The sequence below is a fragment of the Enoplosus armatus genome, chromosome 14 (assembly GCF_043641665.1).
Source record: "Enoplosus armatus isolate fEnoArm2 chromosome 14, fEnoArm2.hap1, whole genome shotgun sequence".
Classification (NCBI taxonomy): domain Eukaryota; kingdom Metazoa; phylum Chordata; class Actinopteri; order Centrarchiformes; family Enoplosidae; genus Enoplosus; species Enoplosus armatus.
Genome location: NC_092193.1, coordinates 8,923,589 through 8,950,077, shown reverse-complemented (window position 1 = coordinate 8,950,077; position 26,489 = coordinate 8,923,589). Strand labels below are relative to the sequence as shown.

Genomic DNA, 26,489 nt, shown 5'->3' with positions numbered 1-26,489 from the left:
TCATGTTCATGCTACTGTAAAGCTGTAAGTAGTTTCTTCATTTTAAGGTGTCACAAACCAAAAAGGTTGGCAATCACTGCCTTTTATAATATGAAGAGCATTTTCTACTGGAGACTTTACAGAGCTGCAATATTCATCTCATAGTATTACTGTATAACTGCTGTGCATCTGATAAACCTTCAAACTCATGGATGCATTAACTGGACTCACTTTTTGATAAAGTATCAGTTTGTTTTGAATTATCTTTTTTTTTTGCAGTCTCACTTTCTTGCAACATGGCTCAAATATTTCAGCTTTCGTTTTTCCACATTTCCAAGCATGAATTACACAGCTCCGAGAGAGCTGTTGTACTTGTTGCACTTAGCAACGCGGAGAGAGAAATGTTGTTTTTATGTGCGTTATAACCCTCACTGTCTCAGGGTTGTATTGCACCATTATTGAGTCCATTGTCTGTGGAAAGGTTGATATTCATTTCATCACGATTAAAAATGTCAATGTAATGGCAGATATTCTCATCATAGTTTACTACAGTGGCAAATACAGTTGACTTTGGTGTAATTGCTCTAATAGCTCAGATTTCTGTCTCACCTCCTCAAGCCTTCAATTATACGTATTCATTTATGAAATCTTTCTTTGAACTGTTCATGACTCAGACGTGCACCCAGGGGTCACTAGTACTGTTTTATGTAACATTGTTCAGGTTTTTGTGAATTGTTCTTTAAAGTGTCACACTTTTTATCCATTTTGTTTCCAGCCTCTCTCTCTCTCTCTCTCTCTCTCTCTCTCTCTCTCTCTCTCTCTCTCTCTCTCTCTGTTCCTTCATGTTTCACCCCCTCTCTAATTCCCTTTTGCCTTCATTTCCCTGCCTGCCAGTCTCATTTTCCATCCATCCATCCATCATCTGTGGTGCAGCCAGCGTCTGCCACGTAGCTTATCAAGTCTCACAGAGCTCGGGCTATGCTAATGTGCTGCTTTTGCTGTCATAAACAGTCTGTGTTCCCTGTTTGCATGGCTTAGCAGACAAAGACTGATGCCCCTTTACCAACCCCTGCACATGTCTGGCATCTGTTTTCCTCAAACCTCCAGCTTTGGTTTTGTAGGGTTTTTTTCTCCCGCTTCAGTGGTTACATTTCCACGCTGTATGCAGATGTTTCACTGCTGATTGTTTAGGATGTGACGAAATCCTCTTGGTTTGCGTTTGTGCTTTTCTTGAAGCTGCAGAAATGTTGTATCTGTGTCCTGCAACAACCTCAAGCTCAATTATATTTTCTTATTGCTTTAGAGCAGTGACCCCCATTTAAGATGAAGACACACTGTCGAAAATGCCTCATGACGAACTAGAAATACTGTAAAAAGACAACAGGAGAATGTGGTGATACAGCGTTCGTGCAGGGCTCAGACAGCATGATGTATTCCAGCAGCGGTATGTGGCAGCCTGGCATTTGAATATCAGCCCCATAACACCTGCGTCAGCAAATGTCTGGCAATACATCACATTCAGATTTTCCTTCTTACTCATATTGCTTTCATACAGCTGCCTGACATATTTCATGCAACAATGGAAACTCTGTTTTTTTCTTTCAAACCCCAGCTGACCAGACCTCTGAGTCGGCGTAGTGAGCAAAATATGCTGCAATACAAAACAATATAATCCTGTCAAAATTACACTTGCTTGTGTTTTGAGTGTTCATATTCTTTAATTTACGGAGAGCTGCTGGCTACGCATAGATTAATGACTTTCCCTGAAATTGGACATCATGAGTTGTAGTTTATTCCCAAAGTTTTAGATTCAATTTTGCATATGTGCTATCTAGTTAAGTCCGTCCGTCTGTCTTTTCAACAGCACATACATCTCCTCGAAATTCATTTACTGAGAAAAGTATTAGATAGAAGAAAGTACAAGAAACAATATTAATAAGTCATCCAAATCATGAGAGAAGAAACAAGAGGAGTAAAGTCTCAGATAAACAAACCCTCACACTGTGTATCTGAATGCAGGTTTTGTGCAAACAAGAGAGGCTCGAGACCTGCAGGCTTTGTTGTCGATGAGAGGAGCAACTGTAGCTCCCAGCGCAGGGGGCAGAAAGATCAGATTACCACGAGATGTGCTGGTAGTTTTATCACCCTCCTCTCCTCTCAATACTTTCTCACTTTCTGACTACTCCTCCCTTCGCCCTGTCTCCCTGCTGTCTCGTCGTAGCCGCGGCAACAATGATGATAAATATTTTAGACGCGGCTTCCAAATATATTCACAGTGATTTCTTGCTTGATACAGTTTTGGCCATTTTTTAATCCATCACTGACAGCCGTGTGAGGCAAGATGTTTTATGCGGAAATACACCAGACTTGTCAGCCTGAATCACAAAGTAGGGATGCAGCACGGAAGAGCAAATTAAGACTCCACAGGTCTATTTACTCGGTCATTGTCTACATATAGAACAGGGGAGCAAATTATAACTTAAAGCTGCTGTAATCTATATTCTCATATTAACAATGGATCGAGTGACTACGAGTTATGAAAGGTGATGAATTAGTGAGTCTGTCAGCTCAATGTTTTTTACGTCTCCTGTTTTGGTTCAATCGCTCTCCTCAGCCTCTTTTCAGTGAAAAAACTCTAAAAAACAACTTTACACTATCTGCTCAGCACCAGACTGCAGACAGACACAATAAAACGACTAGCACAGTGGAGCATTTAGCAGCTAAAGAGCCGTATATATTTCCCTCAGAAGTTGGAAGAGACCAAAAACAGAGCTAAATACAGAGTAAATATTGGACTTACATTCACCAGGTGGCCAGAAACACGACTCCAAATTAATGTTAATGTTGCTCCAGTTCAGCTAGATGTAAATGTAAATAGGCGATTATTTGCTAATATGGTTGCCACAAGAGCTTGGCGAGGATAACATGTCAGTGTTGTGTTTACAGCTTGCTTTGTGGCCCCCAACTGGCCAAAAAAACTGACTGTTGCTGCTTTTACTGTATCCAGTGAATTAGTAAAACACTGTCACTTAAATGAATTCATATAACACATCTTTGCATTAGCAAATATGTCAATGCAGCTCCACCAGAGTTGCCTGACAGCAGAGAGACTGAACGTATCTGTCGCCGTATTTAAGTTGTTTTTCCTGCTATATCTGCTCCTGGCCATTGAAGCATGATATACAGTTATGATTAGGCACCTCAGAGCTCTTGGTTAAGGTCAGAGGATTATCACTGTCTTGGTTAAATATTCGAAAACACCAACACTGACCTGAGGCAGGAGATGAGACTTTGTCAATATTCAACCCCAACCATGATCTTTCCCTAACCTAAACCAAGTTTTGTAGTAGCCCAAACCTACACAACATGTGGGACGCTGAACCCAAACGTCCACCCAACCTCCTCCCCCTGACACTATCTTGAACAAATGCTGCCAGTGAACATCAGGCAGCAATTAAATTTTCTTCCAAAATGTATTTGGCAAAGCAAATTACTAGTACATGAAGAAATTTTGTAGGAGACAGAGTGGATCAGTGTGTGTAGTGATATTACAATTTCTCAAGAGGGAGCGACAAGATTAAAACATAACATTGCTTTAAAAGAGTGACAGAAACTCTAACGTTACTGCTGCTTCCAAGCAAAACGGTACTATACTGACAGAATCCGCCTTTTCCATCCACATACCATGTTTTGTTTTTGCACGTTTATTTGCTGGCTGCCATTTTTCACTTTCCTGTATCCATGTTTTTCTGCCCAACATGCATTCCAATATAGGACGTGTGATTGCATGAAATGCAGGACGTTGTTGACCGTGTTTGACAGGTTCACTGGATGAGTAGCTGCAGCACAGCTCACTCAGGTTTCCACAGGAGAGAGAATAAAGTCGGCCGAGAGGAGGCAGAAAGATCAGATTACTTTGAGAGATGCTGATGATCAGTAGCATTGTCCTCCTCTCCTCTCTGTTTCTCTCTCTCTCTCTTTATCTCTGCATGGATGGAGATGAAAGAGCCTGTTGAACAGGGAGGAGAGGACAGCTGCTGATGGAGAGGAAACAAAAGAAGCCTTCTGTCCTTCCTCTCTCCTCCTCCTCCTCTCCTCCTCCATGCATTCCCTCTCTAACTCTTTCTGTCTGACCCGTTCTCCCTCTTTCCTGTCCATTCATTTTCCTCTATCTCTGCCTCTGCATACTTTCTCCCTCTGCCTCTCTTGATATCTTTCCCTCAGTTCATTATCCTCTCCCACTTTCCTCAGCTTTCTGTTTTTCCTTTCTTTCACCTCCTTCTCCCTCCCTCCAGCTCTCCTCTTCCCTTTATTCTTTCAGGTCTTTCAGAGCACTCTGTTGAAATCGGATCTGTCACTGTGTCTTTGGAGATGGATAGAGTTGGGTTGCCAGGGGTTTCAACCCAGCAGAAAAGCAAAACTGCAGTTACATCAGTTAAATCAGGTCCTATTTGAGCCACTGCCAAAGTCCGGGCATTTTGTGTGTGTGTGTGTGTGTGTGTGTGTTTGTGGGCAGTGTGTCATTTTGTGAATGTGGCTTTGAGATTTCTGTAAATGGGTTTACAGCCAAGTATTCCAAGTTTACGTCCAACTGTGATGTTTCAAAGTGGAATATAAACTTTTATTTTGAAGCTTATTTGAGCACAGATTGTTTTACATTTCTCAGATAATAAATAATGTGTTCAGTAACTAGTACATTTTGGCACTTTTGCTCCTGTAAATGCTGAACTGAAGATATGTATAATTATGTTATATAAGTGTTATATTATCATTTTGTATTATTGTATAGTACTGTACATGAATATGAACACCAGTTTATTAGGTACACCCAGCTAGAACTAATGCAGTTTAATACAACAGTCCTGCAATAAACCCTCCCTTCATGAAGGTTGTGATGTTCGGTTTTTGTTGAAACTAAAAATATGGTGTTTCCAAGCAGTCTAGCAGTTCAACCTTTTAATAAATCTTTGAAAGTTTGTGACGAAAGTCATTGCAAAAGTCTAAAGATCAAAAATAGCCAATTTGTTTTAATGTAAGAGGAATTTGGTGTTATAGGATTAATCTTGAGATACAATAAAAGCATGAAATTAGCCAGCATTAGCTGACACTATACAAAACCAATATCATGAATGCTAAATAATAGTTCTTGAAAGACCTTCTATTTCCCATTAAAGGCACAGCAACTATTTCACTGGTTATTTATTGTTATATATCAGATGTTTGTAAAGAATGATGGACTACTTTTGGTGGAAATATAACTCTCTCTCTCTTTACTTGAGACCACATTTGCATTTATTCCTACTTGTTCATTCATCATCTTTTTATTGCACTATTTTTCCTTCTCATTGCTTAAAGGGGACCTATTATGCTAATTTCCAGCTCTATATTTTCATGTTGTGATTCCACTAAAGTAGCTTTGCATGATTCACAGTTCAAAAAAGTCCTGATTTATCTTCTACTGGCCCTTCATGCGGCCCCTCAGTTCACCCTCTGTCTGAAACAGCAGTTTGAGCTCCTGTCTCTTTAAGGCCCCCCTCCCTAAAAACCCACTGTCTTCTGATTGGCCGGCCAAGTTCTGGAAGTCTTTGGAAGAATTTTCAAAGGCAAACTGTAAACCTAACGTTACCAATCAATGTTGACATAAACATAAACATCCGGTCTGTGCCTGGAGCAAAGATACCATATAAGGACATCTGTTCCTATCTGACATCAGATAGACGCGGCGGTGGAAAAAACTGAAACGGAGCGTTCAGAGCAGTCTGAAGCCTGAGCTTTGGGCTCACAGGGATTACTTTTATGTTTACCTCATTATTTGGCAACTTTGGCAACGTTAAGTATGAATATCCAACATTGTAACATTATATATATATAGATATACAGAAAATAAGGAAAAGCACAATAGATCCTCTTTAAGAAGCAACGTAGAAGTCCTGTGAGATCCATGTTTTGTTCTGCTGAATCAGTGATTGCTGTTGTTCGGGGCACAACATACAAGAGCAAGAGGTGAAAGGAAGCGATTTGTTATGAAGCCTTTGATATATTGTTATTAAGCGGCTCACGCTGTCTTCATATATGTCTGTGTGTGTGTGTGTGTGTGTGTGTGTGTGTGTGTGTGTGTGTATGTATCTGTAATTATATTGGCTGAGGTGTGTGTTTTGTCAAAACTGAAAGGAATCACACCTTACTGTCTGTTCTCATTCTTACAGATGGATATCATCATCAGCTACAGACATGTACACACACACACACACGCCAGCCGTGATGTGTGTGTGTGTGTGTGTGTGTGTGTGTGTGTGTGTGTGGTGTAGTTACTTCTATATCATTGTGCTGTGAACATCCTATCTCTCGGTATCAGTGTAAGCAAACTCTTCCCTCATTATGTGTGTGTTCTGCTGAAATCTTTCATTGTTCATTTGCAGCACACAGAAGCAGCTGCTAAAGCAATGAAAAGTGTGATTTCCAGGCCAGAAAAAATGTTTTGGATGGAGAATTGTTTTAGAAATTTATTATTTTTATGAATATGAATGCTGAACTTCTGCAAAAAAAGAAAGAGTCCAAATGTGCTGTCAGGTCAAATGCAAGCGTCTTTTAACAGCAGCTGCTGAGTGCTGATTTAATCTGCTCAAAGTATAAATCATTAACGTGTGCAGGTACTCTGCAGCTGAATGAGAGAAATACTGCTGTTTTTTTTCCTGGACTGCAGACCATGTTTTATCTGAGAAGTCGGGTTTATAAATGAAGAGAGAAGAGCGGGAGAGACCTCAGGTGTGGGGGAAGTCCGTACCAGCCTGTCAGGGCTGCTGGCTGGACAAACACCACCAGGTGGAGAGATGGAAAACATCCCTCCCTCTCGTTCGCTCTGTCTCTGTCTCTCTAACTGTCTGCACTTTCCTTCATACCTCGGGGTGTTGTCTGTCTGCCGGTTTATCTTTCTGTGTCTTCCTGTCTGTCTTACCTGCAGCTCTGCTTAAATAACATTTTCAGTGGGGACCAGTTTGTTTTCTAAATGACTCATTTAAACTCATTAGCCTCTTTTGTTCATCCATTATGAAGGGCTCTTATTACTTATTATATTCATATTTTCTTTTCATCCAGACCATGCTCTTATTATTTTGGGCACACCAACCTAGGTCTGATATCCACAGCCCTTTCAAAAAAGTCAAATTACAGCTTTTAGTGAATTTATTGCCTCTGTTCTGGGTTGCCAGAGAGTGTCTGGACAGATTAAGATTTGGCTCGGTAATTAAAAACATTTGCATATATGATCCTACTATTGTACTATTGTACGATTGTACTTTATCTACTGTGGCTTGGATTCTACCTCATTTGTACTTTTGCTTTGGAGAAAAGCATCTGCCTACGTTGGTGAATGTAAATGTACTAACATTGCGTGTGATTGAACAGCTGGAGAAATAGAAATAAGCTGTAGTTTAAGTGAAGCCACCCACATCGACAGCTTGGGGTCAGCAAATGCAGCCTAGCAAAATATTGCATCCCACCGCCGTCTGGTCTGTGTAGGCAATCACCTACATACCTACATACATTGTAGGTCGAGAGGTAGAGGTGGAGAGGGCGTGACATTGGTTTCTTTTTAACTCTTCGTAAGGCCTTTCGTGTAGACACACCATTACACTATTACCCACAAAATAGTGCCTCTTCCACACCTTTAAACCTGCTTTTCAAGAACCAAGAAGCCTGTGATGTTGTGGCTGAGCTATGTCTTCACCACTTCTTCCACCTGCACTAAAATAGTCCCGTGGCAGCCATAAGCACCTTCAGGCAGCGTTGTGAGCATCAAGACACAAACATGAACAATACAGAAATCTAAAAGGTTTTGACAATTCCCGACACTGTGTGCAAGACTTTATAGATTTTTATTTACTTATTGCCAATCCCTAAATCTTGGACTCAAGTGTGACACAGTTCAGACTGAAGCTGGCATCAAATCTCATCGGCAATGTTTGAGAAGCTGGTGCTCTAGAGCTCACTAACAGAGCTACTTAAATGCTTCTGTACTGCTATTTAAACCATGTGATAATAATAAAAATAATGTTAACATGAAACTTTAAAAATCTGGCACACTTGAAATCCCCCTTTTTTATTTTGGTTACTTCTATTTCTGCTATTTTCTGTGAGGACTCACCCGTGACTCTGTGTGGCTCCTCATTATGGTGATGCACTGTGGAGTAAACGAGTGTCTGACTTATCAAGCTGCTTTTGATTCACTGTGCTGCTGCTGCTGCTGCTGCTACAGTAGCTGTGAGTTTTCAGACATGCATGGATGACTTCAGCTGTAGTTTTTCTTTGCTTGTTTCCCTAATTGAGCTAAGTAACAATAAAAAAATGTCCATATGTTGCAGAGTTGAAAAACACTATAGCTGTTTTGTTCATGTCTTGTAGCTGCAAGGCTCTCAAATTAAAACATATAGCCTGCACTTTGTCCTCACAGTCATTAAGTCATTTTACACCCAAATGTAATACAATACAATAGAGTGCAAAATCATTAAACATTGAGCCACTGTGCAAACACAGGTCAAATTAAGCTGTTTGCTGTAGTGACGAGTTTATTGTTTCAGTGATGATTTAATGGAGGAATACACTCAATTTGAGGACCCCTTCACTTTTTGAGGCACAAACTCTTTCATTTCTTCCACCATTCATCTTCATTCAAAGCTCTCTTTGTGCGTGTGTTTAGAAAGTCATTCATGCCTTTTTCATCCATCCTTTTTGATTACTGTAACTTCTTATGTTTTAGTATCACTCATCCTGCTCTGTCCCGTCTCCTGCTGGTTTAGAAAGCTCTCGCAAGGCTTTTAACAAGATCAAAACTGGAGAGACCATCTTGCGATCTTACGACGCCCGACAGCATGTTGACGGTCCGACCCATGACCACAACCACACACTAACATACTGGGATACTTGGATGGATTCTTCTGTCCAACTTAGCATAACTGCTTTGAATTCAGAATCAGAATCAGAATCAGAAATACTTTATTGATCCCCGGGGGGAAATTGAATTAATTTACGAACTACATTTCTTTCAATATGTTGGGTCTACCAGGGCGTGTGTCTGATGTCCGTGTGTGTGTGTGTGTGTGTGTGTGTGTGTGTGTGTACGTGTTTAGCATTTTCGGACACACAGTTGGACGTGTGTGGATAGCCTTTAATGGTGACGGACGGACGAAAGAAATTCCAGGGAGAAAAGAAGGAAAGGAGATTAAAGCAGAGGAAGACAGACGTGAACAGAGGGACACTGATACACTGACACTGATACTCTCTGATGGGTTTATGTGTGTCTGTGTGTGTGTGCAGACACATGCAAATACACACATGCATCCAAGACGTGTCAAAGTACAGCCTTCAGAAATGTCAAATGTCAGATTCAGTTCAGCGAGAAATCAGTGCTCGACATGAACTGCTCCCTGAAAGAGTATTTAGTTTTTCCTTCTCCGTTTGAACCACTCCTTTGAGGTCAGGCAGAGATGATACACTCGCTGATAGATTCATTTTTGTGGGATGAACAGTTCATCCGGTCGTCCAGATTGATGTTCTAGTAGACATAAAGTATTGTTGGGATTTTGAGATTTGAGTCTTAAGATTTCATGAGTTTTAAAAAATTTTAATTAGCCAGAAAACAGCTCTTGTGCGTCTCCTGAGACTGTACATTGAATTATATATGTGCAAATTTTCAGCAGCCATTCTAAAACACGTTTTAAATTGTTCTGAGTGTTAGATGTCAAAGGACTTGGGGTGCATTCAGGCTGTTGTTGTTGTCGTGTTTTTTCACCACTAAGAAAATGTACCGACTGTACAAATGTTAGAGGTAGCTGTTAGCAAGCTAGCACTGTATGCACTGACCATTTCTATGTGTGTTCTATGAGTGTGGCTGTGTTTTGTGATTATAGCTCAGATGCTAGCTGATCTCAAAATTTGAATTTTTTTCTGTCTTAACATTCGCCTTACGATCAACAAAGTTAGCAGATTACTATTATTATTATTAGTTATTTATTCAAGCTTATTGTTAGCTTTTATAAAAAACAAAAGCAGTTAACATAACTGACATGTTAATATTTCATCTTAGCATTAGCCTTTATGATCAACAAAATTAGCATTAATACAGTGCATCCGGAAAGTATTCACAGCGCTTCACTTTTTCCACATTTTGTTATGTTGCAGCCTTATACCAAAATGGATTAAATTCATTTTTTTCCTCAAAATTCTACACACAACACCCCATAATGACAACGTGAAAAAAGTTTTTTTGAGATTTTTGCAAATTTATTAAAAATAAAAAACCTGAGAAATCACATGTACATAAGTATTCACAGCCTTTGCTCAATACTTTGTTGATCAGAATCAGAATCAGAATCAGAATCAGAAACTGTTTATTGCCAAGTAACATACATTACAAGGAATTTGCTGTGGTCTGAAGGTGCTATTGTTTTGATAACAAATAAGTAGAATATAAAAGCTAAAATAACAATAAGAATAAAAATAAAAATAAGATAAGATAAATAACAAACAGTGCAGTGACCAGAATAAAGTAAAGTAAAGTGTCCAGATAAAGTGTCCAGTAGGGGGTGAGTGCGTTAATGTAACGCAGTGGGGACAGGGGTGATGTACGTTAATATAACGTATAGCTTGCGGTAGTGTTCGGGGGGGTGTCAGTGAGAGTTTGTCAGGTTGACTGCAGAGGGGAAGAAACTGTTTTTGTGGCGGGAGGTTTTGGTCCTGATGGACCGCAGCCTCCTGCCAGAGGGGAGGGGGTCGAACAGATGGTGTCCGGGGTGGGAGGGGTCGGCAGCGATCTTCCCTGCTCTCCTCAGGGTCCTGGAGGAGTACAGGTCCTGAAGAGATGGGAGGTTGCAGCCGATCACCCTCTCTGCAGAGCGGATGATACGCTGCAGTCTGCGTCTGTCCTTGGTGGAGGCAGCAGCGTACCAGACGGTGATGGAGGAGGTGAGGATGGACTCAATGATGGCGGTGTAGAAGTGAACCAGCATTGTTTGTGGCAGGTTAAACTTCCTCAGCTGCCTCAGGAAGTACATCCTCTGTTGGGCTTTCTTGATGAGGGAGCTGATGTTCAGCTCCCACCGGAGGTCCTGGCTGATGATGGAGCCCAGGAAACGGAAGGACTCCACAGTGTCCACTGGAGAGTCACACAGGGTGATGGGGGCGGGTGGGGCTGCGCTCTTCCTAAAGTCAACAACCATCTCCACTGTCTTTGAAGCGTTAAGCTCCAGGTTGTTGCTGTTGCACCAGGTCACCAGGTGGTCAATCTCCCACCTGTAGGCAGACTCATCCTCTCCAGAGATGAGTCCGATGAGGGTGGTGTCGTCCGCGAACTTCAGGAGCTTGACGGACTGGTGACTGGAGGTGCAGCTGTTGGTGTACAGGGAGAAGAGTAGTGGAGAAAGAACGCAGCCTTGAGGGGAGCCGGTGCTGATCGTCCGCGAGTCTGAGACGTGTTTCCCCAGCTTCACGTGCTGCTTCCTGTCAGACAGGAAATCTGTGATCCACCTGCAGGTGGGGTCAGGCACGTTGAGCTGGGAGAGCTTGTCCTGAAGAAGAGCCGGGACGATGGTGTTGAAGGCAGAGCTGAAGTCCACAAACAGGATCCTGGCATAGGATCCTGCGGAGTCCAGGTGCTGGAGGATGAAGTGTAGAGCCAGGTTGACGGCGTCGTCTACAGACCTGTTGGCTCTGTAGGCGAACTGCAGGGGGTCCAGCAGAGAGTCTGTGATGGATTTGAGGTGGGACAGGACCAGGCGTTCAAATGATTTCATGACCACAGAGGTCAGGGCGACGGGTCTGTAGTCATTTAATCCTGTGGGCCCTGGTTTTTTGGGGACGGGGATGATGGTGGAGGCCTTGAAGCAGGCTGGCACGTGGCATGTCTCCAGTGAGGTGTTGAAGATGTCCGTGAACACCGGAGACAGCTGATCGGCGCAGCGCTTCAGGCAGGATGGGGAGATGGAGTCTGGTCCAGCAGCTTTACGCGGGTTTTGTCTCTTGAAGAGCCTGTTCACATCTCTTTCAAGGACAGACAGAGGTGTCGATGCTGGAGGAGTGGGGGGCGCTGTGGGGGGCAGCTGTGGTGGTAGGAGGTGTGAGAGTTCAGCCCCAGGTGTGATGAGGGGGTTGGGGCTGTTGGGCTGGAGCTGGTGGGTGATGGTGTGGGGGATGGTGTCAGGACTGTCCCATTGTCTTTCAAAGCGACAGTAGAAGTCGTTGAGGCTGTTGGCGAGGCGTCGGTCGTTAGCAGAGTTGGGGGCTCTTGGCTTGTAGTTGGTGATCTGCCTGAGCCCCCTCCACACAGAAGCAGAGTCGTTGGAGGAGAACTGGTTTTGTAGTCTCTCTGAGTACAGTCGTTTAGCTTCCCTCACCGCCTTGCTAAACTTGTACTTGGCTTCCTTAAACTCCACTCTGTTGCCACTCTTAAACGCCTCTTCCTTTTCCAACCTCAGCTGTCGCAGTCTTGCTGTGAACCAGGGTTTGTCGTTGTTGTAACTCACCCTGGTCCGAGTTGGTACGCAGCAGTCCTCACAGAAGCTGATATATGAAGTCACAGCCTCTGTGTACTCATCCAGACTGTTGGTAGCAGTCCTGAAAACATCCCAGTCAGTACAGTCCAAACACGCCTTCAGGTCCTCTGCAGCTTCACTGGTCCACTTCTTCGAAGTTCTCACAACAGGCTTAGAAAGTTTTAATTTCTGCCTGTATGTGGGAATCAGGTGGACCATGTCGTGGTCGGAGTGTCCCAGTGCAGCGCGGGTGACGGCGTGAAAAGCGTTACTGACTGTGGTGTAACAGTGATCCAGAGTGTTCCCCTCCCTGGTGGGGCATTTAATAAACTGTTTGTATTTGGGGAGTTCATGTCTGAGATTACCTTTGTTAAAGTCACCGAGGACAATAACTAAGGAGTCCGGGTTGGTCCGTTCCGTTTCCAGTATCTGGTCGGCGAGTGCGCGCTGTGCGTCCTGCACGTTGGCCTCCGGTGGAATGTAAACACCGACCAGAACGAATGAAGCGAACTCACGGGGGGAGTAGTAAGGTTTACAGTTTATGAAAAAAGTTTCCAGGGAAGGAGAGCAATGCCGTCGGATCACTGTCACGTCGTTACACCAGCTGCTGTTGATGTAGAAACAGATACCTCCACCCTTTGTTTTGCCGGAGAGGTGCGCGTCGCGGTCCGCTCGGAGAAGCTGGAATCCGTCCAGCTGCAGCGCCGCGTCGGGAGTTCTTTCCCCCAGCCATGTCTCCGTGAAGCACAAAACAGCAGATGAATAAAAGTCCTTGTTTCTCCTCATCAGCAGCTGGAGTTCGTCCATCTTATTCCCCAGTGAGCGCACGTTAGAGAGAAATATTCCGGGTAGCGGTGTCCGTTGTCCTCGCCGGCGAAGACGCACGAGCGCACCGGCACGTTTCCCTCTACGTCGACGTAGAGCTGCAAAGGTGAGAGCACCTTTGACCAGAATGTCCCATAAAACAGTTAAAGGTGCGAGAAATTCGGGAAACAAATCCACTGGAGTTGTTCCCCTGATGTTCATGAGCTCTTCTCTGGTGAAAGAGCTCCGTGAACCAAAACAAAAAACACTGTTTACAAACAAAACAAGGCAAAACAATGCGCTCCAACAGACCGAGGCAGCCATCCGCGGCGCCATCTTGGAACCCAAGATGCACCTTTGGCAGCAATTACAGCCTCAAGTCTTTTTGAATATGATGCCACAAGCTTGGCACACCTATCTTTGGGCAGTTTCACCCATTCCTCTTTGCAGCACCTCTCAAGCTCCATCAGGTTGGATGGGAAGCGTCGGTGCACAGCCATTTTCAGATCTCTCCAGAGATGTTCAATCGGATTCAAGTCTGGGCTCTGGCTGGGCCACTCAAGGACATTCACAGAGTTGTCCTGAAGCCACTCCTTTGATATCTTGGCTGTGTGCTTAGGGTCGTTGTCCTGCTGAAAGATAAACCGTCGCCCCAGTCTGAGGTCAAGAGCGCTCTGGAGCAGGTTTTCATCCAGGATGTCTCTGTACTTTGCTGCATTCATCTTTCCCTCTATCCTGACTAGTCTCCCAGTTCCTGCCGCTGAAAAACATCCCCACAGCATGATGCTGCCACCACCATGCTTCACTGTAGGGATGGTATTGGCCTGGTGATGAGCGGTGCCTGGTTTCCTCCAAACGTGACGCCTGGCATTCACACCAAAGAGTTCAATCTTTGTCTCATCAGACCAGAGAATTTTGTTTCTCATGGTCTGAGAGTCCTTCAGGTGCCTTTTGGCAAACTCCAGGCGGGCTGCTATGTGCCTTTTACTAAGGAGTGGCTTCCGTCTGGCCACTCTACCATACAGGCCTGATTGGTGGATTGCTGCAGAGATGGTTGTCCTTCTGGAAGGTTCTCCTCTCTCCACAGAGGAACTCTGGAGCTCTGACAGAGTGACCATCGGGTTCTTGGTCACCTCCCTGACTAAGGCCCTTCTCCCCCGATTACTCAGTTTAGATGGCCGGCCAGCTCTAGGAAGAGTCCTGGTGGTTCCGAACTTCTTCCACTTACGGATGATGGAGGCCACTGTGCTCATTGGGACCTTCAAAGCAGCAGAAATTTTTCTGTAACCTTCCCCAGATTTGTGCCTCGAGACAATCCTGTCTCGGAGGTCTACAGACAATTCCTTTGACTTCATGCTTGGTTTGTGCTCTGACATGCACTGTCAACTGTGGGACCTTATATAGACAGGTGTGTGCCTTTCCAAATCATGTCCAATCAACTGAATTTACCACAGGTGGACTCCAATTAAGCTGCAGAAACATCTCAAGGATGATCAGTGGAAACAGGATGCACCTGAGCTCAATTTTGAGCTTCATGGCAAAGGCTGTGAATACTTATGTACATGTGATTTCTTAGTTTTTTATTTTTAATAAATTTGCAAAAATTTCAAAAAAACTTTTTTCACATTGTCATTATGGGGTGTTGTGTGTAGAATTTTGAGGAAAAAAAATAATTTAATCCATTTTGGAATAAGGGTGTAACATAACAAAATGTGGAAAAAGTGAAGCGCCGTGAATACTTTCCGGATGCACTGTATTTATGGTGTTTCATTAACGTTCAATGTTAGCTTTTATGATAAACAAAGCTGCTAACGTAACCCACATTGTACCATTTTAACTCTGCATTGGCCACTCGGAGCAACAGTAAGCAGCTAGCATTATTTACTTTTCATGTAAGCTTAATCTAAGCCTGCACGATCAACAAAGGAGCTAGCATACCTGACATTGTATCATTTTAGCTCAGCGTTAGCCTTTAAGAGCAACAAAGGTAGCCACTAACATTAGTGAAATTTAATTTAAGCTTATTGTAAGCTTTAATCATCAACAAAGCAGCCAAACAGCATTGAATAAGTTTAGCTTAGCATTAGCCTTTATGAGAGGTGGCAGCTAACATAATAATAATGTTTCATTTTAATTCAAAGTTAGCAGGTAAGGTTACTGACATTATATCATTTTAACCTTGAAGATGGACAGTTCAGAAAGTATATACTGTATATTAATTGCCTCATGCTGCTTGACTATTTTAATGTGACTTAAACTCAGTTCTGGACTTTGATGAATATATTCTGCAGTGTTATTCCTGGCTGAAGCATCCTGGCAGCATGAAAAGTTGAGTCTACATTGTAATCCTCTGGCAGCCTGAACCCAGCAGCACCACCCTGACCACACCAAGCCACGCAGTGCTCTGACAGCATCACAACCTTGGAGTCCTCATGTGCTTGGCTACGGCTGTTTCAGGATACTGATTCTTCTGAGAATAGTGTTTCTAATGTGTGTGTGTCAGCGTATGTGCCAACTACCACATCAGTGTGCCAGCTGGACAGTGGCAGTGAGACCTGTAGCGGCACCACCAAACACACACATGCACACACAGACTCATGCTGGCATGCAAGTGTTGTCTCTGCTGCCAGTCATGCAGATTTGATATCATCTAATAGGGAGAACAGTCCAAATCATGCCAAAAACAGCATCTAGGGAAATACACATAAGTTTGTATGGTTGTTCGAGCCAGCACAAAACACAGTTCAACTGTGGCTGCAGTCCCTAGATTACTTGGAATAGGTTAATTCCAGATTAATAGGATGATGATAATCAAGGATTACGTTCGCATAATTGTCTGTTGTTTTTTTAAGAGGCAACTGAACAACAGCCCGTGTGATTAAAAACAACACATGGTTCTTTTTCTGCTTTTCTTCTTTTTCCTGTGATTGAGGAAGTTTTCTGCTTAATTTGTGAGTAAAGGAAAGCCCCATTCGTTTTATTGTTGCTATTAGGTAAGTATTTGTTAAAGTAAAATCTTTGTCCTGTATGTACTATATGTACTAATAATTGTAATGCTGCACTGTATTTGCTGAAATGTATGTATTGTACCATTCTTTAGTAACAGGAAATGATCAATGTCTGACTTTGGAAAGCTAATGCTAACCAACCTTAAAGTGTGAAACTAGAAAATGTCTGACTTTTGTATCATCTTGACTTGGTATCCATCCCAGGACACTGAGATAAACAGGCTGAAAGCAACACGTAGACTGCACCGATTTTCTCTGGTACTGTCAAATTATTCTATGAAAAAAAAACTGAGTATTCCATGTGAATCATTTGCGAGAAGCTCTTATCACATAATAATTAGATAGGAAATCTACACATAGAGAAAGCTAAATGTCTTGGCAAAGATTTTCCTGGAGCTGACTCACCACCATCTGCAGCTTGTTTTTTATTCCAGCTGTGAGTAGCTCATTTCCTTAATTCATAAAACTGTGGGGAAAATAGTGTCCAGCGTCACACTCAAAACTCAAGTGAATTTAGTCTCCTTACTGGCACCTTTTGAGTATACTTCATTTTGTTACTTTTCTCAATGGAAATGTACTATATACTCACAAATGGCTATAATTAGTAAAGCATTATGGAATTGAGACAAAACTACAGGGTATCTGCTAGCCTTGGAAAGTGTTAAAGTATTGAGTTTCCTCAAAAAAAAAGGCCTTAGGACGTCTTTAATGTACTTTACAAAACTAGTTTTCTCTTGCCTGCTGTAATGTTATAAAATGTTGTTGTATCTGATTGCAGGCTGTCGGGCGCCTGTAGCAAACACTACCACTACTGCTTGCTACAGTAGCTAGGATGCTCATCATCTCATAATGGCCAAGTGTCAATTTTAGCAAAAAATGTAAATTAATTTAAATTAATTTTTAATTTGTTAATCAATCCATCCATCCATCCATTTTCTGCTGCTTATCCAGGTCCAGGTAACGTTCATTTAATTAGATCTATAATTAGAAATTATTGTTATATACTTCTGGGAAGTAGTGAAACAATGTGCTATAATAATAAATTGTTCTACGCCTTATTGTCCCTGCTGGTTTTCCATCATACTTTCATGAGTTGGCAGGTATGACAATGAGACAGGTATTGAATTGCATTCGCTGTGGGATTAAAAATGTCTTAAATTTAACTTCGTAGTTTGGTGATAAATTAAGGGCTGTTGTGAATGTGTTCAATTTATGAGGTAACTACACTCTTCATCACTCTCTCTGGATATTTTCAGGGATGACAGCCTGTGATACAAAGAAAATTGCAAACAGTTACAGAAACAGTCCTGCAGAGTATTGAAACAACACCTTCATTTCACTGGTGTTGTGTTGCCTTGGCATTTGGCTCACGACCTCACTCTATCTGTCACGCCCCCCTTCACTTTGTATTTCCGTTGTTATTCTCCCATGTTTCTTCAGCTGTTTCTTTCCTGCTCCTGTCTGTTTATTGTCCCTCTGCGGTCCTTCTATCTCTCAAATCATATCGCTCTTCCTCTCTTCTTTCATGCTCTTTCCTTTCTTTATCCTTTCGGATGCCATCTCCGTCCACCTCTCCCTGTCTGCCTTTCACACACCCTGTTTCTCGTGCCAGGATACAGCGTTGTGTTACATGCATTCTCCATCTGTTTCATGCCCCCTACTCCCAACCTCTTCCGTCTCAGAACAAAAACACATTGGTGAACATACTGTGCACATGGATTCGAGCCATTAAGTGCTTTTTGCTTTGCTTGTTTGGGTAACGATCCACAACACTGGCTTTGAATAGAGCGTAGAGTAGCACTTCAATACATGCTGACAAAAGTACTGTTGCTTGATGTAAGAAACAGAAGGCTTTTCTTCCCAGAATCAGCGCTTGTATCTGAAGTGTTTCACACTGTAATTACTTTCATCAGCTTGCTTGAAATTCACACTCATTAATGAAATTTCCTGTTTACTTGTTTGTGTACACACGGGTTGTTTGTTGTACATTACGGCTGAAAATAAAAATACTTTTCCTGATGATTGTTACTCGCTCTATCCGTGGCTGCTAACGTGTCTGAACAAAACAAATCCATGGGGAAAACATCTGGAGCAGAGCTGTGAACATTATGTTTCTGTTGAAATTTAATGAAAGTAATATACAAAACAACTTATTTTTATTTAATCATTTATTTATTTTATTTATTTCTACATATGTACACTGCACAGTAGTTAAACAACCATATGAGGCATTTCTTGCAGAGCACTAAAGCCAGCGGATCAGTTTTAGCCTGGTCTTCACTACTCCGCTTCAAACAAGACTTTGAGGTGTCATCTGACAAGCTCTCACTCTGTCTCATAATACTGCAGCTGCTGGTTTTGCTTTGGTCCTACCTGTTTGTCACTGGCTGTGTTATTAAAACAGATGCAAAGTAGTTGTAGCCGCTGGTTCTGGAAGTAATTTTCTCCACTTTATATTCACATTTGAAGGTGTTCTTTTAATGATCTCCTCACTGTTTCTCCACATAGAAACCCTGGAGTCTCCTGGATAATTTAACAACACTGTAGGTTTATTTTATGGCCAACTTTGTTTCTGAGAAGTTTTTCAATAATCAATATAAACACTATATGACCATCATGTTTTTGGAAAGGCTCCACTCGCCGTTGCAGCAGCAGAATTTTATTCTTTGTGAACAGATGTTTTTATTTATTTATAGAAATGCACTTTGAGAGTCGTGGTTGACTTCTTTCCTAACGTCTTTATGTACACAGTGTTTTCTAACACAGTTGCTCCTCTTTTTAATGAATAAATCGGGAGAGAGTCCCGCAATCCAAACCTTGGAAGTCCTCCAACTGTCAGTCATCGAACACAGGACCAAAATAATCCCCCCACTTTGCAACTTTCTGTTTCTTATCTCTTGACTTGTGGGACGTGTATGCCATATCGTCTCTGTTGGTTGCTTTACTTCTAGCACACCATGAGTTTAAGTTACATAAGTAATATTTTTTTTGGTCAAGGTTATGCATTGACAAATTCAGTCGGACTATTTTTCTCTCACGGAGACTGCAGAACCTTTTTAATTCAAGACCAGACCAGTTTCACATTTTCCTTTTCATAACGTTCATGTTTTCTTTTTTGTCGTCTGGATTTTGTTTTCCGGCAACATGGCTCGTGACAATAAAGCTGTCGGTTTGTGCAAGGCGCAGCGTTCTCCGCAACCTCTTGTGTATTTCTGTTTGTGGGCTGTGAATACACCGCCATTAACCCTTTATCTCCTCTGCATTAATACACACCCACACAAACAGATGACTGGATGTTTTGCGTGATACCAATAATCCTCTGATCCAGTAAAGTCACACACTTGCATGCAAATACAGAAACACACACACACAAACAGGATTTCAATGTTGAACACAGCCTTTGACACAAATACGATCCACAATGAGGATTCTTGAAAAGAGGTGGCGAGAGAAGAGGAGGATGTCAACAAGGACAAAAAGAGATAAACAAAGGGAAAGAAATAGAAGGAGAAGTTTTGACAAAATGCATTGCACGTGTTCTTCTTTTTTTTCCCCCCCTCCCTCTCATTCCCTCCTTCACATCTCCTTTCCTCCCCACTCTTCTCTGTCTTCCTCTACCTCCATCTCCTTTTCTTTCTTTCTCCCCTTCTCTGGAAGAATAGCAATTACAGTCCACAGTTGGTCGAGGCACTTGTAAATGATTGAAAGAGAGAGAAAGAGAGGAGAAGGAGGGAGTCGACAGGCTAATAAGATTCAGAGAGCTGAAAGTCTCTATTGTCACAGTCTGTGTCAGTGGGAGGCAGGAGGAGAGGAACAATCTCTCCCTCCCTCTTTTTCTCTCCTTTCACTTTCCTTTCTCTAGTTTCCTTTCTCTCTCTCTCTCTCTCTCTCTCTCTCTCCTTTTTCCCCCTTTTATTCACCCACACTGAAGCCAAAGAACCAAACTCAATTATAAACTCAGAACATCTCCCTGAAATCTGACCCTGGCACTGCTTCAGTTGTCACTTAAGTAACATGAAGGCACAGAAAGTCCCAGAGCGAACTGCTGATTAACAGCCAGTCTGTCGTGTAGTTTATGTGGTCAGATGGCCTGACCAGTGACTCTGCGAGGACACTGCAAGTCACGGCGTTTTGTACATGGATTCAGACTTTAGAGGAAAAGTTGTTTAGTTGCTGTGCGGCTGTCACAGACTGCCACATGGAATCAAATGAGTTTTTCTTTTTATTCAGATTTGATCCCAAGCACCTGTGTAGGAAGATATTGGCATTCCTTTAGAATTCAGTTACTGCACAGCACAGTTTTAGACAAAGCAGTAAATACAGTATTTAACAAGATGACGCCTTTTTTCCTCATAAAAACCCAGAGAATAAAGCCTAATGTGAAGACTTTGCCAGAATTTCAAACCCAATGCAGGCTAACTGTAGACGTGATGACGATGTAGTTTTAACAAGTTAATCGATATAACATTTAATTTACTCTTAAAAGAGTACTCAATTAATTTAGCGTTACACTTCTGTAACATTTTTGGACTTACGATTGACTGGCAAAAAATCAATGAAGCAGAACCAGAGACATCATCTTTTTTATTCCATGCATCCTTCTTTTTGTCAAAACCTACATTACCCACAATTCAACTGGACAGCTGGTCTGAGATTCGGATGTCTTATACTAATAGTGGCTCATTTAGCCTTGAGCTCAGCAGCGATGACGAGCAGCTCACTTCTGTTTGAATGGCATAAAAAGTAATTATTGACTATTTTAATCATCGGTTTATCATTAAATTAATTGTCAAAATGTAAACATCCCAAATATTTGTTAGTTCAACGTTTAAAAATGTGTGGATTTGCTTATTTTTTTTTACAACTTTGTAACACTATAATTGAATGTGGCTGACCAGTAAACAAGATAAGCTATTTCAAAACACAATTTGGCCGCAAATAAATTGTGATTGCCATTTGTCGTTATTTTATTGGTGACATCTTTAATTAATAAAATGGAGAACATATTCCATAGATAAATAAATTATGAAAATACTTGCAGCCCTACAAGACATTCTGTAATTGGAACAGATTTTAGTCAGCAAATGTTTTTCCATTAGAGACCATTAATTAGAAGTTTTCACTGATCCAAAATGGATACATGGAAAACCTACCTAAACCCGGCGTGAATGAATTGATTTTCAAACAAGAGGGATCCGAGGATTATGAGACCCGATCTAAAATGCGGTTGACTAAAAAATACTCAGTGGAAAGAGAACACGACACTCCACCACTTAATGTTCACACTCTCGGTCTCACCTCAACAAATACCAATTCTCTCCTGCAATGACACACCACATGATCAGGGCTGATAGATGTATTGACACACAGACTCGATATCAGCAGAAATAGGGACATGGCCCTGCTTAAATCTCGGGTCAAGTCTCGGTTACCAGGAATCAGTTGGACCTGTTAAAACCTTCTACGCCTCCGGCCTGATGGAGAGTGAGCGTGAGCGATAAGAAGGGAGGGAGAGGTGTGAGTGTTATCTGTTATATTTCAGCGATCTTTCAGCTTTGATATGTGAGTTATGTGGTGAGAAAGGAAGAACAAATCAACAAAATGAGACGGGAAGAGAAGCAACAAGCACTAAAATCTGTGAATGGATTCCACGTCACACAAAACCCTCAAAACCAACAAAACAAAACACTCGTGAGCCCTCGTTTTTCTCCTCTTTCTGTTTCCTTGTTGTCAAGTCTGACCCAGGCTGAATCACAGCCTCAAATAGGCCGACTCGCTCTGTGTGTGTGTGTGTGTGTGTGTGTGTGTGTGATTAGACTGCTTCCAGCCTCAGGTCTGTTCTCATTGCATTGTATCGGTACATGTGCTACTAACCTAATAGCTCCGAGATTTAGTTCATTATTATTGTGGTGGGAAACTTTGGTGTGTATACAGAATGCGTGTGTGTGTGTGTGTGTGTGTGTGTGTGTTTGTGTATGTGGATGCCTGTGTATAGTGTATATTTGCAGACAAAGCAGTGATGTATCCCCCAAAGTGCAGTGGGTGTCCCAGATAGAGCGATCAAGCTGCGTGATTATAATGTATTACTGTAATATCACCACGTAGATAAGCATGAGATATTACAAGTGTGTGTGTGTGTGTGTGTGTGCCTGTGTGATAATTGCACCGCTATCAACCTACCACACATCACAACTCTCATTTATCACTTCCTCTTCCACCAATATTAACTCAAACCCACATTTTCTCTTTTTTCTTACATGCACACATACATGCACAGTCCCCCCGTCTCTCTTTTACAGTATGTGCACACACACACACACACACACACACACACACACAGTGTATTATTCATGTCTTCTGTGTCAGAGCACAACAGGATCATGTCAGTTGTTATTTTCAAAGGTCTCTCTACTCACGACTATTTGGAAGCTTACTGACCTCCACCTGTCGCCATTTTTTCCAATCTAAACAAAAATCATGCGTGTGACTGTGAACCATTTGTTATCAACAGAATCTAGAGACAGCTGTATTGACGAGGTGTGTTGGCGGTAAATCAAATGCAGAGGAAAAGCATTAAGCAAACAAGGACATCAATGTGAAGTTGGTATCTTCTTGAATTTAAGTAATAGTTTGTTATTTGGGGAAGTACGCTTATGTCTTGCCAAAAGATGAGAAAATTGAAAGCGCTTTCGTGTCTGTGCATTAAATATAGAGCTGGAGTCACGAGGCAATTAGCTTAGCTTAGCATTAAAACCGGAAGCAGAGGCAAACAGCTAGCAAACAGAAATGGAATAAATGACATTTTGTGGTTTTACTGGGAGTTATGTGCTGAAGCTATGTGCTGACAGTTTGTCCATCCTTCCATCACCTGACAACTCCTGGTTAATGTCGTCAGCGTACACAAAGTTGACAAGAGTCCTGAAAGTCACTGCACCCCTCTGCTTTTTGTCAAGAAGAAGTTACAGCACATAACTCCCCCGTAAAAAAACACAAACAGTAATTTCTACATTTCTGTTTGTGTGCAGATTAAACAAATAAGATTTATAATGTGAGCTTTAGTGGTGCTGCTACTGTAAGAGTATTTTTGAACCGTGGACAGAGCCAGGCTAGCCATTTCCCCCTGCATCCAGTCTTTGTGCTAAGCTAAGCTCCTGGCTTTAGCGCCGTACTGAACACACAGACATCAGAGTGGTATCAATCTTTCCATCTGACCTTTTGCCAAGAAAGTGAACAAGTGTTTTCCCCAAAATGTTGAACTGTTCCTTGTAAAACGATTGACGTTTGGCAGGTAACTCTCAACAGCACTACGCCATCCAAAAACAAACACCGGTCCTTTAAACAACGATTTAACGAAGTTTTGTTCCCTGAAGAGAGGTTTTAAGAAAAAGACTTCGTGCCTCTAACACTGATTCAAACTTGGGCCACATGTTAGATTTTAGTGCAGTCATGTTGCTGCATGCTTGTTTGGATAGAGGCTTCTCTGCAAGCCTAGTTTTTAACCCTCAAGAGGAGTTGTTCTAACACTAAATACAGCACTTTGTGATTTCAGAAAACCCAGTGTATACTGTGCAGCTACTAACTGAGCACACAGTGATATCATAGTCAGGGAGTCTTGTCTGCCGCTGAGACACAGTGCACTAAAAACACACTATGCTCTCATCGCCTTCTACTGGATTTAAGACTTGCCCTAAATAAAGCATAATATGTATTCTGAAGTGGGTTATTTGTTAAAATGTAAAAGAGATGGTGGTAAAAAAGAATTATATTTAATATGTTATATATAATTTACAGAAGACGTCACTGCACTATTCATCTGGTACTGAAAGGTAACTGCAGTGATTAATTAAACAATTTTAACACAACTCATCTAAAAATAGCGTCATTTTGCTAGAACTTGTATTTCCTGTCGTTGTGTCTCTCTGTTGCTGTCCGCGAGCCGACTAACAGCATTTTGAGACAAGACGCAAACACCATGTTTCCACTGTCTCATTAGTGTGAGAGAGGAAGAGGGAAAAAAAGAGGCATGAGAGTAGAGAGAATGGAGGGTGATGAGCAGAAGTGGTCAGGGGAGAGGGCTGTTGGGACTATTTGCATTCAGCTCTTGTGGTATAATAAAGAGGTGTGTTATGAACATGTAACCTTGTTGGCATCGATCATGCTCTTCGCCTGCGTGGCGTTGATTGGAGGAGACCTCTCAACACATAGCTCATACGTCAATGCTAAGTGGATTATTAAGTCATACACCTGGTTTGCCCTCGTGTCTCGTCTCTTCTCTTCTCTTCTCTGCAGCACAGTGCTCTCATACTGTGTACTCATACACAAATCATGCAACACAGGACATGCATTACCTTTTTATCAATGGAGACAGAATCCTGAAAACCAATGATACTCAACACTGTCTCGCTTCCCTCTCTTGTCTATAGCACTTAAGGCACCATTATGCTTCAAAAAAAGTGTTTTTTTATCAAACTAATTATCAAACAGCGTCTGAAAACACCCTCAGTCACACTTTATAGATGTCTGTGTCCAGCAATTTTTTGTAATTTTCCGAAACTGACAAGCTACTTAAAGCAGCATTTGGCCACATGTAAGGTGGTGAGGTGAGAGGAGGTGAGAAGTTTTGAACTTCTCCTTACAGCTCTCTTTAATTTTCATTTTTCGTGGGTACAACCGAGCACAACGCCACGTGAGCCCTTATTCCAATTATCATGTGTCGCTCCTCTCTAAGTGGGCTTTTCCCCGTCTCCAAGTGTTTCATTTGCAACAAGTAGAAGCACTTAAGCCTTTAGACATGGCCGAACAACTCTTAGTACAGCCCAGCCTTTAGCACCAAGCTCATTCACTGCTAGTGAAGCTGTAAATCTTTAAAAACAGGTTTATTTACAAAAGACGACTGAATAATTTCAACAGCTGGCTGCTGTATTTTTAGCAAATGTTACTCAAACAGGAGTAAATAGTACATTTGTTGGGGACTAATGATTGATTACACACAGTTACAACTAACATGAATGAAGTACCTTCTTTATTTTGGTACGTCCTTGATCAAGACCTTTCACAGACCTGATCTTCTATAGTTGTAGATTTTGAGTGACAAACATCATGTCATATGTTTTTTTTTCTTTTAAACTCGTGATGCTTTGTAAATTAACTAATGAGTTATTTTTGTGTCACTGACATTGAAGAAAAGCATGCACTAATGAGTGACATTTTGCATTTTGTGCTCAAAGTCTGGTTTGTTAAAATGAGGGTTATGGTTGCAGAGATTTGGTTGGAGCCCAAACAGCAAAGCTTGCTCATATATTTTAATGATCCTGGCTCCCTGAACGAGGGGCTGTATTTACCGTCCAGGCAAGGGATTTAAAGCCAACCCTTCTTTTAAATTAGTCTGAACCCGCAATCTCATGCACACAAACGCACATGCTTAGTTAGCATTTGATCCGTCAGTACTCAAAGGAATGATGGATAGATTTGTAGTGATATAGCATATGGTGTGGCTTCATCACTGAGCAGCGTAATTACCTCTCATGTTGTGTTTACACTGACTGACTTCAAAGTCTTTGTTTATTTTTTAGGAATATATGTTTTCCAAAGTCTGTGCATCTTATTAAATGCTGCATTATGCAGATCGTATCCCTTGAAACCATTATTTCTGCACACATTGCTTTGATACACGTGCAGTATTGCTTTGAAGCTAACAGCTCTCTCTCTCTGTCCCTCAACTCCCAACATCCCTCGTTCCCTCTCTTGCTTTCTGTTTTTTTCTTTCCACTTCTTTCTTATCCTCTGTTATCCTCTTCATCTTGCTAACTCTTCCCTCTTTCCTTATTTCCTCAGTGGGCCGTTTGTTGATCGAGTTCAGCTCCCAGATGACGATGGAACGAGTGCAGAAAGAAAACCCCAACGTGACAGAGGGAGGCCGCTACACGCCTCCTGACTGTCGGCCTAGATGGAAGGTCTGTATATAAGTCTCTCTTATATTATAAACATATTTTATATAAAGTACGTATACTTGCACATTTTATTATGGAAGCCCATTTCTGCCAGTAGAAGAAATTAAGTTATGCATAATAAAAATTTAAATGTTCATGGTAAGTCAAATGATGAGCTTGTAAGTAAAACGTATGAGTTACTAAGACAAACCTTTAAGTTATTAAGTCAAAATTACGAGATACAA

At 41.8% G+C, this 26,489-nt stretch overlaps 1 protein-coding gene across 1 annotated transcript in view; it reads left to right on the top strand.

Annotated features, from left to right (window-relative positions):
- Positions 1-26,489, top strand: part of b4galt2 (UDP-Gal:betaGlcNAc beta 1,4- galactosyltransferase, polypeptide 2) — a 138,033-nt gene that overhangs the window by 34,953 nt on the left and 76,591 nt on the right. The window contains exon 2 of the mRNA XM_070918768.1: positions 26,150-26,268. Within this exon, the coding sequence (XP_070774869.1) occupies positions 26,150-26,268 (119 nt within the window). The remainder of the gene's footprint in view (positions 1-26,149; positions 26,269-26,489) is intronic.